Genomic DNA, 14,757 nt, shown 5'->3' on the forward strand with positions numbered 1-14,757 from the left:
AAATGAACTCAGGGGTGAAAAAAACTAAAATTTTTACAGTTAATTAATTAATTAATTAATTATCAAAGACCTACAATGTTCTAGGAACTTTTATAAAATTAAGGAAAATAGTTATAAATATATATGACTTACCTTTTCAGTTATATGCTACTAGAAGAACACGGAAAAGAAATAATACAATTATTTATTTTAGAAACTGATGCATTCTGTAAGTAAGAATAAATCTTTTTTTTACCATAATAATGTTTTTTAATGAGTGGTTTTTAAAAAGTTTTGTAAAGGAAATAATTTAATTTGGACCTGCTTACAGTTTCAGAGGTTTACTTCATTATCAGCATTGTGGGCAGCATGGCAGCACAAAGGCAGGCATGGTGCTGGAGAAGGAGCTTGGAATTCTATATCCAGATCAGCAGGCAGTAAGAAGAAAGCGACACTGGGCCTGGATTGACATTTGAAACACAAACCCTACCCACCCCCAGTGACACACGTCCTCCAACAAGGCCACACCTTTTAATCCCTGTCAAGTAGAATCACTCCCTAATAACATTTGAAATATATGAGCCTATGGGGACCTTTCCTATTCAAACCACCACATTCCTCTTTCTAACACTCATAGGCTTCAAGTCATATATATCATGATGCAATAGTGGATTCACTCCAATATTAAAAGTCCCCATAGTCTATCACAGTCTCAACACTGTTTAAAAGTTCAAAGTCGAAAAAAGGGATTGTGGGAGAAAGGCTTCTTCCTTTCCTCTGGCGGCAGCCATCAGGTGAGCCAAGATGGGTGCATACAAATACATCCAGGAGCTATGGAGGAAGAAGCAGTCCGATGTGACGCGCTTTCTTCTGAGGGTCTGCTGCTGGCAATACCGCCAGCTCTCCGCGCTGCACAGGGCTCCCCGCCCCACCCGGCCTGATAAATTGGGATACAAGGCGAAGCAAGGTTATGTCATTTACAGGATTCGTGTCCGCCGTGGTGGTCGCAAACGCCCGGTTCCTAAGGGTGCAACTTACGGCAAGCCTGTCCACCATGGTGTTAACCAGCTGAAATTTGCCCGAAGCCTTCAGTCTGTTGCTGAGGAGAGAGCTAGGTGCCATTGTGGAGCTTTGAGAGTCCTGAATTCCTACTGGGTTGGTGAAGATTCCACATACAAATTTTTCGAGGTTATCCTCATTGATCCATTCCATAAAGCTATCAGAAGAAATCCTGACACCCAGTGGATCACCAAACCAGTCCACAAGCACAGAGAGATGCGTGGGCTGACATCTGCTGGCCGAAAGAGCCGTGGCCTTGGAAAGGGCCACAAGTTCCACCACACTATTGGTGGTTCTCGCTGTGCAGCCTGGAGAAGGCGCAATACTCTCCAGCTCCACCGTTACCGCTAATACACATGACATTTGTATAATTCATATCCAATAAACAATTTTAGGACAGTCAAAAAAAAGTTCAAAGTCTCTTTAGAGACTCATGATAATCTCTTAACGGTAATCCCCTGTAAAATCAAAACTATAAAGCAGACCACATAGCTCCAACATACATAGAATGCACATTACCATTTCACGAGGGAGGAAAGGAAGCACAGTAAGGAAATACTGGACTGAAGCAAGACTGAAACCCAGCAGGACAGACTCCAAATTCTGAATCTCCATGACTGATATCAAAAGGCTCTTCAGATCTCCAACTTAGCTTTGTTGACTTCAACACACCTCTTCCTCCTGGGCTGGCTCCACTCCCTGTCAGCAGCTCTCAGCAGGTATCCCACAGCTCTGACATCTCTAACTTCTTGGGGTCTCCAATGAAATCCAGTCTTCACCTTCACAGCTTCATGTAATGACATCTCTGGGACTCCATACAGGGACACCCCTGACACATGCCTGGCCTCATCAACTTTCCTTAGTCATAAGGGGTGATTCAACAACCCCTTTCCAGTATCCTTGACTCTAAAACCAGAACCACATGGCCAAAGCTGCCAAATTCTGTTGCTTGTTGGATCTGGAACATGAACTCCTCATTCAATTACATCTTCACCAGCTTTCTGGGGTTTTTTGGGTTTTTTTGTTTGTTTGTTTGTTTGTTTGTTTGGCTTCCTTCACTATGTAAGCTGGTTTTCCTAAAACACATTCAAATATATGTTCAACAGCTTTCTATTTTTTTTCTTATTTTTTTGATAACTTTTGGTTGAAAGTTGATTTTATTCAATATTAGAATGGCCACTCCAGCTTGTTGCTTGGAAAATTGTTTTCCAGCCCTTTACTCTGAGGTAGTATCTATCTTTGTCATTAAGGTACACTTCTTGTATGCAACAAAATGCTGGGTACTGTTTATGTATCCAGTCTGTTAGTCTATGTCTTTTTATTGGGGAATTGAGTCCATTGATGTTAAGAGATATTAAGTAATAGTGATTGTTGCTTCCTGTTATTTTTGTTATTAGAGGTGGAATTATGTTTGTGTGGCTAGCTTCTTTTGGGTTTGTTGAAAGAAGATTACTTTCTTGCTTTTTCTAGGATATAGTTTCCTTCCTTGTGTTGGAGTTTTCTATCAATTATCCTTTGTAGGGCTAGATTTGTGGAAAGATATTGTGTAAATTTGGTTTTGTTATGGAATATCTTGGTTTTTCCATCTATGGCAATTGAGTTTTGCTGGGTATAATAGCCTGGCTGGCATTTGTGTTTTCTTAAGATCTGTATGACATCTGCCCAGGATCTTCTAGCTTTCATAGTCTTTGTTGAGAAGTCTGGTATAATTCTGATAGATTTGCCTTTATATGTTGCTTAACCTTTTCCCCTTTCTGTTTTTAATATTCTTTCTTTGTTTTGTGAATTTGGTGTTTTGACTATTATGTGACAGGAGGAATTTCTTTTCTGGTCCAATCTATTTGGAGTTCTGTAGGCTTCTTGTATGTTTATGGGCATCTCTTCCCTTAGGTTAAGAAAATTTTCTTCTATAATTTTGTTAAAGATATTTACTGGTCCTTTAAGTTGTGAATCTTGGCTTTCTTCTATACCTATTATCCTTAGGTTTGGTCTTCTCATTGTGTCCTGGGTTTCCTGGATGTTTTGGTTTAGGAGCTTTTTGCATTTTGCATTTTCTTTGACTATTGTGTCAATGTTTTCTATGGTATCTTCTGCACCTGAGATTCTCTCTTCTATCTCTTGTATTCTGTTGGTGATGCTTGTGTCTATGACTCCTGATCTCTTTCCTAGGTTTACTATCTCCAGAGTTGTCTCCCTTTGTAATTTCTTTATTGTTTCTATTTCTGTTTTTAGATCCTGGGTGGTTTTGTTCAATTCCTTTACTTGTTTGGTTGTGTTCTCTTGTAATTCTTTAAGGGAATTTTGTGTTTACTCTTTAAGGGCTTCTACCTGTTTACTAGTGTATTTATATCCTTCTTAAAGTCCTCTATCATCATCATGAGAAATGGTTTTAAATCAGAGTCTTGCTTTTCTGGTGTGTTGAGGTATCCAGGGCTCACTGTAGTGGGAGAACTGGCTTCGGTTGATGCCAAGTAGCCATGGTTTCTGTTGCTTATGTTCTTGTCCTTGCCTCTCGCCATCTGGTTATCTCTGGTGTTAGCTGATCTTGCTATCTCTGACTGCGGCTTGTCCCTCCTGCAAGCCTGTGTGTCAACACTCCTGGGAGACCAGCTCTCTCAGGGAGGAATTTGGGTATGAAGAGCTGTGGCACAGGGTCAGCTCTGGGAGCAGAGGGAAACCCGAAGGGTTCTATCCCAGGCTGTTTCTTTTCTCCTGTGTTCTGATGGCTCTGGGTGCATCCCTCTTAGGCCAGGATTTTGAGCAGAAGTGGTGGTCTTACTTGTGTTTACAAGTGTGTCAGCACTCCTGGGAGACCAGCTCCCTCCCAGTGGTATTTGGGTATGGAGAGCTGTGGCACAAGGTCAGCTCCCGGCGCAGACAGAAACCGGAAGCAAAATAAATCTTAATATAGTACCTAGCACATGAGTAGAGATGACAAGTTATTTTGTGTATGCTGAAAGCATCTCTGGAAAGTTGGTATTTAGGCAGTCTTGAAAGAAGAGAAAATATCTGGTGTCAGTCCTGTCACATTGAGCCAGTCATTCAAATGGAGATAGCCTGCTACAGACAGAAAGGGGTGGAATACCTATTTCTAAAATGTCACCAAGGAAATGGAAGTGTAACAGGCATTGGCAAGAAGAAAGGTGGAGGGAATGGTTTGGGGTCAGATTGTGTGCCATCTATAAGACCACTGTGAGTAGAATGAGGGAGTTTTAGAAGGCTTTGCATAGAAGATATATAAGCACTGAAAAGGTTTACTCCAGTGTAATGTACTGCCTGCATCCATCTGCTCATTCTGTTGTAAAGAATCCCGCTGGCTGAGTGGCTTAAATAACAAACTCTAGTGTCACATCTGAAGGTGACTGTAGTCCAAAACTACAGTATCCAGGTTAGTATTTGCTAAGACCTCTTTTCCTGGATCACTGTGTCCTCAGCTGGAATCTTCTCTGTGTATAAGGAGAGTGACAGAAAGCATTCCATTTCTTAAAAGGATAGTAGTCCCATCAAATTGGGACCCTACTCTTGTCACCCCACTTTACCTTAATTAGATTCTAAAAGGTTCTATCTTCAAATGTAGTCACTTTATTGGGTTAAGGTATCCACAGATAAACTTGAGAAAGACACAGTTAAACCTCCCAAATCTTATGAAGTACTTCAGTGTTGTCACAATAACACAGAATGAGGTCAAGGTCAGTAGATTATGAATGTTACTTTTTCCTGCTTGTGGATTTCTGGGCAGTTGCTGGAGGTGAGCTCAAGTAGTGCTGGCTGGAATTAAATCTAGGCTGAAGGTTAGAAATTAGATCCATATCTCTTTTTGAATACTATAAATTTGCAAATCATGAGGCTGGGTGTGTTCTTTTCATGACAACAAAGAAAACTCAGGAGCACAAAATTCAACTACACAAACACATTTCAGACTTCTGTTTGTCTTTAGACAACAATATACTTTTAGCTACGACAGGTCATATGGTCAAGCCTAGAGTCTTTGAAGAGCAGAGGAGTCAAATTTACCTATCCATGAGGCCATGGCAGGATGAGAGTACATAATAATTCTGTAGCATGGTGAAGGGTTGAGAACATTTATTCATTTAGCCACAGCATATACAGTGCATCCCTGACTAGATTTTTTTCTTCTTTTTATTTCTTTTTTTATTGGATGTTTTATGTATTTACATTTCAAATGTTATCCCCTTTCCTGGTTTCCCCTCTGGAACCCTCCTATCTCATTCCCCTCCCTCTGTTTCTATGAGGGTGCTCCCCCACCCACCTCACTGTCCTGCCATTTCCCTACACTGGGGCATCGAGCCTTCACAGGACCAAAGGCCTCTCCTCCCATTGATGTCTGATAAGGCCATCCTCTGCTACATATGCAGCTGGAGTCATGAGTCACTCCATGTGTACTCTTTGGTTGGTAGTTTAGTCCATGGGAGCTCTGGGGGTTAGGGGGGTCTGGTTGGTTGATATTGTTCTTCCTATGGGGTTGCAAACCCCTTCAGCTCCTTCAGTCCTTTCTCTAACTCCTTTATTGCATCCCTAACTGTTTATTGGCATTAGAAGACCTCTCTTTCCTGTGATGGTCAATGTAGCATGTGAAGAGTAAACAGTGATGCTGCATCCACACTGAAAGTAATTGTTCCTATAGTGTGATATCACCTGCTATGCTGCTAATATCTATTGGTTCTTAGGTTTCTGAGCCACTGAACCTGATGCTGTTTGAGGGTTTGAGATAATTATTCTTGCACTCTGTGGACACCTGAGCCATCTTGAAAGTATCCATAGGTTTCTGGTGTGAATTCAGTGTAAGTATGAAGTAACCCTAAGTACAAGACTATTAAAATATTTTTGTTTTCCTTACTTTTAGCTTATTTGCCTAATCATAGGTATCATGCCTACTGTGTTCCTTGCCTTTCTGCTGATCATAAATTAATCAAATGAATAAGAAGGATGGAGTTAGACAGTGTACAAACTTAAGTAGTATACAATGGTTTTACCAGGAAAACAGAATTATTAACAAACTCATGGCCACTGAAGATTCACTGAAGATGGCAATTAAAAAATTTATTATCCAAGAGATAACTGAGAGTATCTTGGGCAATTAAGATTGAGGAAAACCAGACCAGAAGAAAGCTGAGACTTAACCACAAGCATAAACGGCAAGATTGAACTACATCACTCACTCACCAATTCAATAACTATTTGTTGAGTGCTGCCTTGCTCCAGGCACAATATTCTGTATCTTGCATAAGAGCAATTAATAAAATGGACATATCACTAGTGGTATGTACCTTGTTGATGGTGAAGGGCACAAACAGTAAACAAAGTAAGAAAAACTATGGTATGGTAAAAGACAAAGTGGTAAGGAGAACACCAACAAAACAGAGATGTGCTAAAGGGGGTAGGTTTCAGAAAAATGACCTGAGTAACATTTGAGTGACATTAAGAAGGGGGCAACTGGGTAAGTGCTCTGCAGAGTGACACTAGCCACTGTGAACTAACAGTGGTGAATGCTGTGATACAAGAGTTGAAAAATACTCAAGCCAGTATGCGGGAGGGTAAGAGATGCAGCTAGGCAGATGCTGGGGCTGGATGTGAAAAGAGTAGTTTGAACTTTTAAGTTACTGCAGTGTCTCAAGTGTTTTTCCGGAGACTGTTGTTCACATTGCATTTTAGACATAGGAGAGACAGTTGTTCACATTGTTTACAATGACAGCTATGTTGAATAGACCGGAGGAACATAATTCTATATGTACTTAAGGGAATCGTCAGTGATAGAAGAGTCTGCGTTTTCTATGTAACCGACTCTGATTTAGTCTGCCTTATTTACCAGTGAGACTGGCTACCCACTCATTTTGGGTTCCAATTAGCAACTTGCCACTGGTGGGTCCCAGCAGATACAAGGGATATTGTTACTGGCAAACTCCTACATTAAACAAAGCATCAGAAAGGATGACATTCTGGCTTCCTATGGGTAGAAAGTCTGATTCTGCAGTATATATCACTTCAGTCTCCCATAAGTAGAATGTAAGCACCATGCAGCAGGAATTTTTGTCTGCTGTTTATTGCTCAAAATCCCCAGTGCCTAGAATAGTAGAAAGCTCTCTTGTGAAACACAGTATAAGTAACAGCAAAAGACTCCACTTGAGGATATCGAAAATACATTTGTTTTTAATTTTGATTAAGTTCACAAGTGACAATATTAACAGTTCTTTAAGCATTTGGTTCCATTGAGTCACATTACCATGTGTCCCCAGAAGACCAAGAGGCAGTGGTTTCAGATCCCCTTGAAGTTTAGCAGAGTTGTCAACATTAACGGGGTGGTTAACGGGGACCAGATTTGCTACCAGATAAGCTAGAACCATGCTGTCATGTTTATTGGATACAGAATCACATACAACACAATGCACAATAGGCAACTATAATGCGCTTACTCTGCACTTAGCTTTAGTTCCTGTCAAAGGGAGAGGGTTTCCGATACCAAGAAGGATGCAAATATGTGTCTTCCATCAGCCTTTCATACACATGACTTTAATTATACATGAAAAGAATGAGAGTTTATCTTTATTGTGTAACCTAGGAGGAAAAAAAAAGAATAAAGTTTAGATATTCATTGTCAAGCTCTTGACATTATTCCATTTAATTTTCTATTAATACAAGGAGGTAGGTTCTGTTGATGTCTCTAGTTTATAAAGGGGGTGGGGGGACTGATACTCAGGGAAAGTTAAGTGACTGTCCAATGGTTATATACCCAGTAGAGAACCAATGCAGTTCTTAAACCTATGGCTTCTCTTACATTGTAGTATATACTAAAAGGATAATGCCATTGGCTTTCAAATCCATATGGTAAAATATTCACAATTACAGTGATGAATATATGGGTTCTGTATCTCCTGATCCTAGAGCACAGCATCACAGGAGAGAGCAGAGAAGCAGGGCAAGCAGACAGGGAGAAGGAAAGGTTGAGGAGAGGAGAGGGAGTAAAAAACCAGTAAGCTGGAATCTGATCCATGGGCCCAGTGACCGTCAGAGTATGACTTATATCCCTGAGATATGTGGGCATCCATTTTCCTACCAGTTGTACAAGGAAGTCACCTTCATTCTGGGGCTATTATCTATTCAGGCCTGAAGGTCCCTGCGGCGGCGGCCAAAGGCTTCAGAGCCCACATTGGTGGGCACAAAGTTGTCCTTCACCACACCTCCTGATCTGCTCAGCAAGCCTGCCAGCCGATGGGTCACACAGGTGGCAGTGTTACAGGATCTCTTCTGGGCAGTGACACTGATATTCAGGATGGGGCAGGAAGAGGAGAGAGAGAGAGAGAGAGAGAGAGAGAGAGAGAGAGAGAGAGAGAGATATTGTCATTGAGGTTGGGAGGTGTCTGCCCCATGGGACTATCATGGGAATATTGCTGCTCTCAGAAGCACCAATTAGCTTTAAGTGTTTCTCCCAAACATGGTTATCAGGACAGATAATCACAAGGCCATTAGGGGAAAAACTGTGATCACTTCCCTTGCACATCCCCAGAGGCATTCAAATGGGGTTTGGGTTTACTGGCCATGGAACACCGGGCTGTAACCACCAACCATGCCCATATAAATACAAATAAGCAAGGATTTATAAGTCTAGAGTGAATTTTGATGCCACCTCTGAGTCCATTTGCAAGGACTCATATCCCAGTCAGACACAAGTGACCCTCCTTAGTAAAGTGAAACCACCCCAGTCTTACCTGAAGGAAGAATATAGAGTTTGGAGCATCTGGTCCCAGCAGTGTTTACCTGCTCCGTGTCGCCTTTCTTCTTACTGCTTGAGCTGAGTCGTGGGCATCACTCACCAAACTATGACTGCTTAACCTTAGGGCTAAGACTATCTCTAGCCACAAGTCTTGAACTCTATAAATCCTGAGATGTGAACTAGATCAATGACCACCATGGCTCAAGTCTTTTTAGAAAAATAGTTTTATTTCCCAAACAACCAGCATTTTCAGAAGCAAGACTGAGAAAATCTACCAGGAAGCCAGATGACTGCCTTTGCTATCTGCCATCTCCTGGGTGATCCTCTTTTAGCCTATGGGCCCTTTCTCCTCACCCACTGGAAATTCCAGATTCCATCCTTTACCTCAGGAAAACAACCTGTAGTAGCCTGGAGAGCAACCAGAGAGGAACTACATGCATCAAGTTATGGGAAGAAAGCAAGAAGGAGACTAGGAGAGGAGGAACTTAGTTGCCAAAATGGGGGTGGTGGTTTGTCTCCAAGTCCTTGGCTATATCCCTTTTCTTTCCAGGTGCTCCAACCCCAATTGAAGTTTGGGGGAAGGTGTGAAACTTGTTGAGGTCTTGTGTGTACGTGCCCAGCATGCAGGTACTCAGATTCCCACACCGCTTAGATCTGGGGCTGTCCAAGCTGCAGGGAAAAGACATGCGAGGCAGTGCCATGCAACCAGGGCTGACCCTGCGGGCAGTCAGCAGGTTAAACCAATCACAGGACTAGAAGTTGGGATGGGGTGGTAGGAGGCTGGTTCACACATACACTATTGGGAAGGCTTGGGGTGCAATGGGCCAGGAGAATGTGGGGAAGGGCAGAGGAAAAGGGTGATCTTTTCTGGCATTCCATGTACTCTTCAACCTTTCATGCTTGGCAGGGTGTTCCTCAGGGTGGATGTAGGTTAGTTAATACATGCTTTTCTTTGGGTAGTGCAGGAGCCGGGCCAGGGTTGGTTTGTTTCTAAGCTGGGGCACACAGGCAGGCAGGGATAGGGAGGGGTGCTCTCCTTGGCCCTATGACCACAATGACAACTTTGCAGACTTTAGGCTTTACCACTCTTAACTCATACTATGTCAGGAACTCTCCCCAGTGTTAGAAGACTAATTTCTACGGTTATTCCAAACCTTCTCTTAAGTGCTTTCAGAAACAAATCTTTTAAGTGTGATTTAACCACAGTCTTACCGGATGACTTCTGTCTTCTTTGGAGCCTGAGAATAGCTGAGCCCCTGTGTTCTGCTAAACAGCAACCAGGTGACCAGTACGTTCTCTCCTACCTTCTGGATTCTGCCTTCCTGTGGATGTGCTAGGCAGGGTACGGAGCCTTACCTAGAGCCTTCAGCCTCCTGTTCCTCCTGCTCCAGCTCCCTGGCTTTCATCTGCATATAGTCCTGCACCAGTGCAACCAGCAGGCGAGCTTCTTCTTCACTGAGAGTGGCCATGCCTGGGCTGCTTTCCAAGATTGACCTGTGGAGGGGAAGCAAGTGTAATACCAACTCTGATTCCCTGCCTGCCGCTTGCACTAGAAGCTTGAGTCAGTGTCCTCACCAGTTTAGGAATTTTGCAAGTTAACTGATAAGTGCAGCCATAATTGAATGTCAAAATAATTAGTGTTGAATCTGAAATGGGGGCTTATTTTAATAAATACATTGTGTAAGTAGACGAGAAATAGATTAACAGACTACAAATTAGAGTCAGCAATAATTATTGGCAAGTTAGCATATTAGAGTAAAATTCATGTCTCATAAGGAGTGAATTGAGCAAAAATGTTTAACTATTGATACTAAATATGGGGGGTGGGGGAAAGTGACTAAATCATTTTGTTAGTTAAAAGGCTACTTGAAATGTATGTATATCCTGTCTTTGTTTGAAAATTGTATATTTCCATCTTTATATCAAAAAAGTTTGTAGTGAAGTACCCAAGGGAGCAAGCATGGAGACAAAGTGTGGGACAGAAACTGAAGTTGGGGGCACACCCTCATAGAAGCAGGAGGAGGGGGGATGGGATAAGGGGGGTTCCTGGGTGGTGAGAGGAATGGGGTAAGGGAATAAAATCTGAAATGTAAATATAATATCCAATAAAAAAGAAAAAGTTTGTAGTGAATTTACGTGTGTGTATATGTATATATTTTCCACAAGAGAGTTGGTTTTTAAGCATTCTGTACTCCGTAGTTAACAGATAGGAAGTTGGCCAGTGCCAGGACAGTAGGACTCCTGTCTTTACACGTACCTCAGAGGCACTGCCTGGAGGCTGCATGCCTGGTACAGGAGCAAGATGCTGACAACCAGAAAAGGGGAGAACTTCAGAAAGCCCATGATGTCTCCCTGCAAGAGAAGAATGGCTATTTAGTTATTTATTTATTTGCACCAGTTCAAAATTCTATAAGCCTATGGACTTGGCTTTCTGTGTGCTTCTGCCTATGACTCCTTGACATTTTGGCTTTATACTGATAACTACATTTCTCATCATCTTTGTTCCCTCATTGACAGAGAAGACTCTAAGGTCCAGTGGGCATGCAGCCTATACGATTCGGAAAGAATCTTAGCCCTACAGATGGATGAGTGTGGTGGTGGGTAAATTGTTGATCAGTCTCAAGGATTCTACGGGTCCTAGGGGTCTCCTGTCTCTACATCTATCTCCACAGGGAAGCGCATAGAGTTGTCTTCCCTTCGTGAGGCTTTTGCAGACACCTAAGAATGTGAGAAAGAAAGACCATGGAGAGGGAATCTTTCTGCCTTGAAATCTGTGAGAAACTGACGGCTGCACTGCTCAGCTGCTCCACCCTCTGGCAATTCAGTTGCCTACAAGAACCTGTCTAAAGTTCAGGCTGAAAACATTTTTCTGTAATCCCAGGGTCCCGAATCGGGCTTGCAATTGCGGCTGCTGGCTCTTGTTCGCTACATATTAGTGCTTGGCTCCGACTCTGGACCAATTTCTCAGGAAATGAGAATGCCGAAAGCACCATCTAAGGAGAGCTACTCCCGACTTGCGTGAGTGATGCCTAGGAGCTCAGAGTCCCAAGATTGGTGGGTCAGGTGTGCAGAGAGAGAGAAAGGTGAGACTGGAGCCTGCGCTCCAGCGAAACTGGAAGGCGGCTTTGCGGACCAGTTCTGTCGGGATCTATCTGGATTGGGATCTGGCACGAACCACCCCGGATAGGGCTAATGGAGACCGGGACTGGAAAGGAAGACAAACTAAGGACTATCAGCAATAGCGGGAGAGGAGAGAGGGAGAAGAAGAGGAAGAGAAAAGTAGAGCAACACACCTGTGCAGGGCTCACCTGGTGAGCGGTGGCTTGGAGCTGAGACTGCGGGGTCCTGATGGAGCCAGGCGGTGGTTGCGAAGCGGTGACTCTTGATCTGAGCAGTGGCTCCTGTGCCTCCCAGAGCCTGCAGCTGCTCTTATTCCCGCCGCGGTGAGTTGGGAGGGGTCCCGGGGTGCCAGGCAGCCAATAGGTGGAAGGGCCTCGGGCCCCAGACAGATTGCGTCACCTCGGTGCTTCCAGAACTCAGAGCATCTAGCAAGATGACACCATTTGAATTTAAATTGAGGTCACTGATGGAAGTGTGTATGTGTGTGTGTGTGTGTGGGGGGAATCAATGAGAGCCACCCTTAAAATTAGCAGGAATTTGGAAGGCCTTTTGACGTCAAGGTAAATTTCATCTCTTCTTTCCCTCTTGACTTTGAACATCCTCGACTCCAATCTCTGGATCTTGAAGAGCAGAGTCCAGTACCTCAAACACTTCTTGCTGCATGCCTGATTCTAATTGTACCCCCACCCCACCCCAGTCCGTGCCTAATTTAGAAGTTTAGTGCCCCTTAGGATCTGCAAGACTAGCTTTGGCAGCGTGGCATAGGTTTAGGCTGATAGTCAGAGGTGTTGGTGCTGGACACAAGGACTTTGTTAGACCTGAGCCTTGCTGCAGCTGTCTCACTGCGGGTTATGTGACCACAGGTAAAAACAACAACAAAGAAAAAACCGCAACATCTGCCCTCTTAAAACCCCCCAAAACCTGCATGAAACCTCAACATATTATACTTTCAGTGGGTACCATAGTCCTGCTTTGAAGGGCCTGCTAGTAGACAGAAACCTTATTGTTTGCTGGGCAATAAAACCTCTCATTCTCCAGTGTGAATCATCTGTATTCAGCTTGGCATTCTTAATTGCTGGATAACTCACATGTGTGAGAAAGGGTTGTATTCAACTGGGTCCTGCCTGGGGTATGGGGTACCGGGTAATGGGGAAAGTACAAGGAAGGACCAGATGCCTCCAAAGTGTTCACTGTAGATCTCGATCTCTCCCCACTCCTGCCTGGCTATCTATCACTTCTCATTAGGCTGCCTGCCTGCCTAAGGATTTGCACAGCTGCCCCTTTGCTTCCTGCTGCTGTTTGCCAAGATGCCCCAATTGTATTTGATCTGGTGGCCCCTCCTACCCCCCCTCCCAGATACCTGAGCTAAAGGGCTAAAGAGCAGGCAAACTGGACAGTGTTGTGGAGATGCTGCCCATACTAAACCTCCCACTCACTACCAGTCACACTTCTCCTGGCACAGAGACTCTCCTCTCTTTCCAAAAAAGGTATCCTCTCCAGAAAGCACAGCCACTCAGCAGTCTCTGTGGCCCATGGAAGCATCCTTAGTGGTTTATTCTCAAATTGTCCCAAGCCTGCCTTCAAGTCCCTCCTGCAGTTCATGTCACATCCCTGCAGGATATTTGCTGTTGGATCTCCATCTCACCTCAGATTAGTTTGACTTGATCTCTCTCACAACTACTCCCCTGATTTAGACACTTCGTCTGAGCAGTGAGCTCCAGGAGCACCTACAGGGGTGGAGGTCCTCACTTGGGCATTTGCTGTATGGGGACAAAGAAGCTACTTGTTTCTGCAGTTGAGGTCTGACTGTGCTGTGCTACATGCAGCAGCCAGTCCAGACCTAGTCAGTGTGGTGAGCACATTGAAGAATCTGGAAACCATGGGGGGGGGGGGGGAGGAATACAAGTAGGCTTCATATTTCCCTAAACAGAGCAGAAATTAGCTTCCAAGAGGACTTGAATAGCATGAGCCATGGAACTCCAGGTGTTGGTCCTACCAACATCCCAGATATTTGTCCCCAAAAGCAGAGTGATGGAACTCTTAACTTCCAGGATGCCATCAATGACTTTCCAGCTTAACTTCTGGGGCAGCTACCTTGAGAGTATAAAAACTTGAGGAAAAGAGTGGCAAGGGTCCCTTTCCACAGGGCCTGCTCTCAAAGTGGCAACAAGATCTATCCAGGGCTGGGAAATGGGCTTGGGCGACAGTGGCCGGCTGGAAATCAGAGCTGGAAGAATTCTATTGCCACCGGGTTTAGGATTCCCAGGCACAGTGATCCCTGGAACCTGGAGGCAGACACACAGAATTGGTGTTCCTGGCTTTCCAGCAGTTTAGTTCTGAGACCTGGCCTGAATTTTTGTGAGCAATTATGAGACAAGTTGGAGACAAGTTGGCGAGGGCTGAAATGTCTGTGGCTAGCAGCGCTTGGGTCATTGCCACTTGGGACTGATGCACAAAATCTTTTTGGTGTGTGTGCTTAGGTGCCAAGTGCACCTGGGGAATTGATTTCTTCCTTCAATTCCAAAGATGTCTAATATATGGAATCCTGAAATCATTTTTTAAACAAATGGATTCCTATAAGCATTTCCTAAGGGGAGAGCTCACGGCTTTAACCCGTACAGTGTTGACCATTGTTTTTCTGGCACTGTCACTGGGTGGGTTTCCTAGGCTTTGGAGTGTTCCTTCAGACCTCTGAGCCAACCCTGATTCCACACCATGAAACTTGTAGTTATAAGGCATCACATCCAGAGGGCGCTGCTGTCATCTGCTGCAGTTGAATAATTGAAAGCCTTGGAAGAGTGGGTCTCTAGGAAGAGAAACCCATGTTTCTCTTTGATTTTGTAGGAAGTGCCTAGAAGCACAGCTAAAGG

General features: G+C 43.8%; 1 protein-coding gene and 1 pseudogene across 3 annotated transcripts; one reads left to right on the forward strand and one right to left on the reverse strand.

Annotated features, from left to right (window-relative positions):
• The first annotated feature begins 728 nt into the window (after positions 1-728).
• On the forward strand, positions 729-1,404 carry LOC117717385 (large ribosomal subunit protein eL15 pseudogene; annotated as a pseudogene).
• Positions 1,405-7,038: 5,634 nt separating this feature from the next.
• LOC117724118 (calcitonin gene-related peptide 1) lies at positions 7,039-12,173 on the reverse strand. 3 transcript variants are annotated; one of them, XM_076941276.1, is made up of 5 exons: positions 12,061-12,173; positions 11,025-11,119; positions 10,124-10,261; positions 8,131-8,314; positions 7,039-7,611 (listed from the first exon to the last, which is right to left on the reverse strand). In XM_076941276.1, the coding sequence occupies exons 2-4, from the start codon at positions 11,108-11,110 to the stop codon at positions 8,155-8,157; spliced, it is 384 nt and encodes a 127-aa protein (XP_076797391.1). In that variant the 5' UTR covers positions 11,111-11,119; positions 12,061-12,173; the 3' UTR covers positions 7,039-7,611; positions 8,131-8,154. The 3 variants fall into 3 exon arrangements, with proteins under 3 accessions (XP_076797391.1, XP_076797385.1, XP_034379608.1); XM_076941270.1 differs by lacking the exons at positions 7,039-7,611; positions 8,131-8,314 and adding an exon at positions 8,323-9,436 and having other exon boundaries at positions 12,076-12,173; XM_034523717.2 differs by lacking the exons at positions 7,039-7,611; positions 8,131-8,314 and adding an exon at positions 8,323-9,436.
• Positions 12,174-14,757: the final 2,584 nt, after the last annotated feature.

This window comes from Arvicanthis niloticus, chromosome 1, assembly GCF_011762505.2.
Source record: "Arvicanthis niloticus isolate mArvNil1 chromosome 1, mArvNil1.pat.X, whole genome shotgun sequence".
Lineage (NCBI taxonomy): Eukaryota > Metazoa > Chordata > Mammalia > Rodentia > Muridae > Arvicanthis > Arvicanthis niloticus.

Bases quoted from the DNA above. Each gene is read 5' to 3' on its own strand.
- LOC117724118 (XM_076941270.1), bottom strand. From the start codon at position 11,110: ATGGGCTTTCTGAAGTTCTCCCCTTTTCTGGTTGTCAGCATCTTGCTC. The intron at 10,262-11,024 runs GTACGTGTAAAG...TCCCCTCCACAG, and splicing joins CTCCAGGCAGTGCCTCTGAG to GTCAATCTTGGAAAGCAGCC. The intron at 9,437-10,123 runs GTAAGGCTCCGT...TTTTCCCTGCAG, and splicing joins CAGGAGGCTGAAGGCTCTAG to CTTGGACAGCCCCAGATCTA.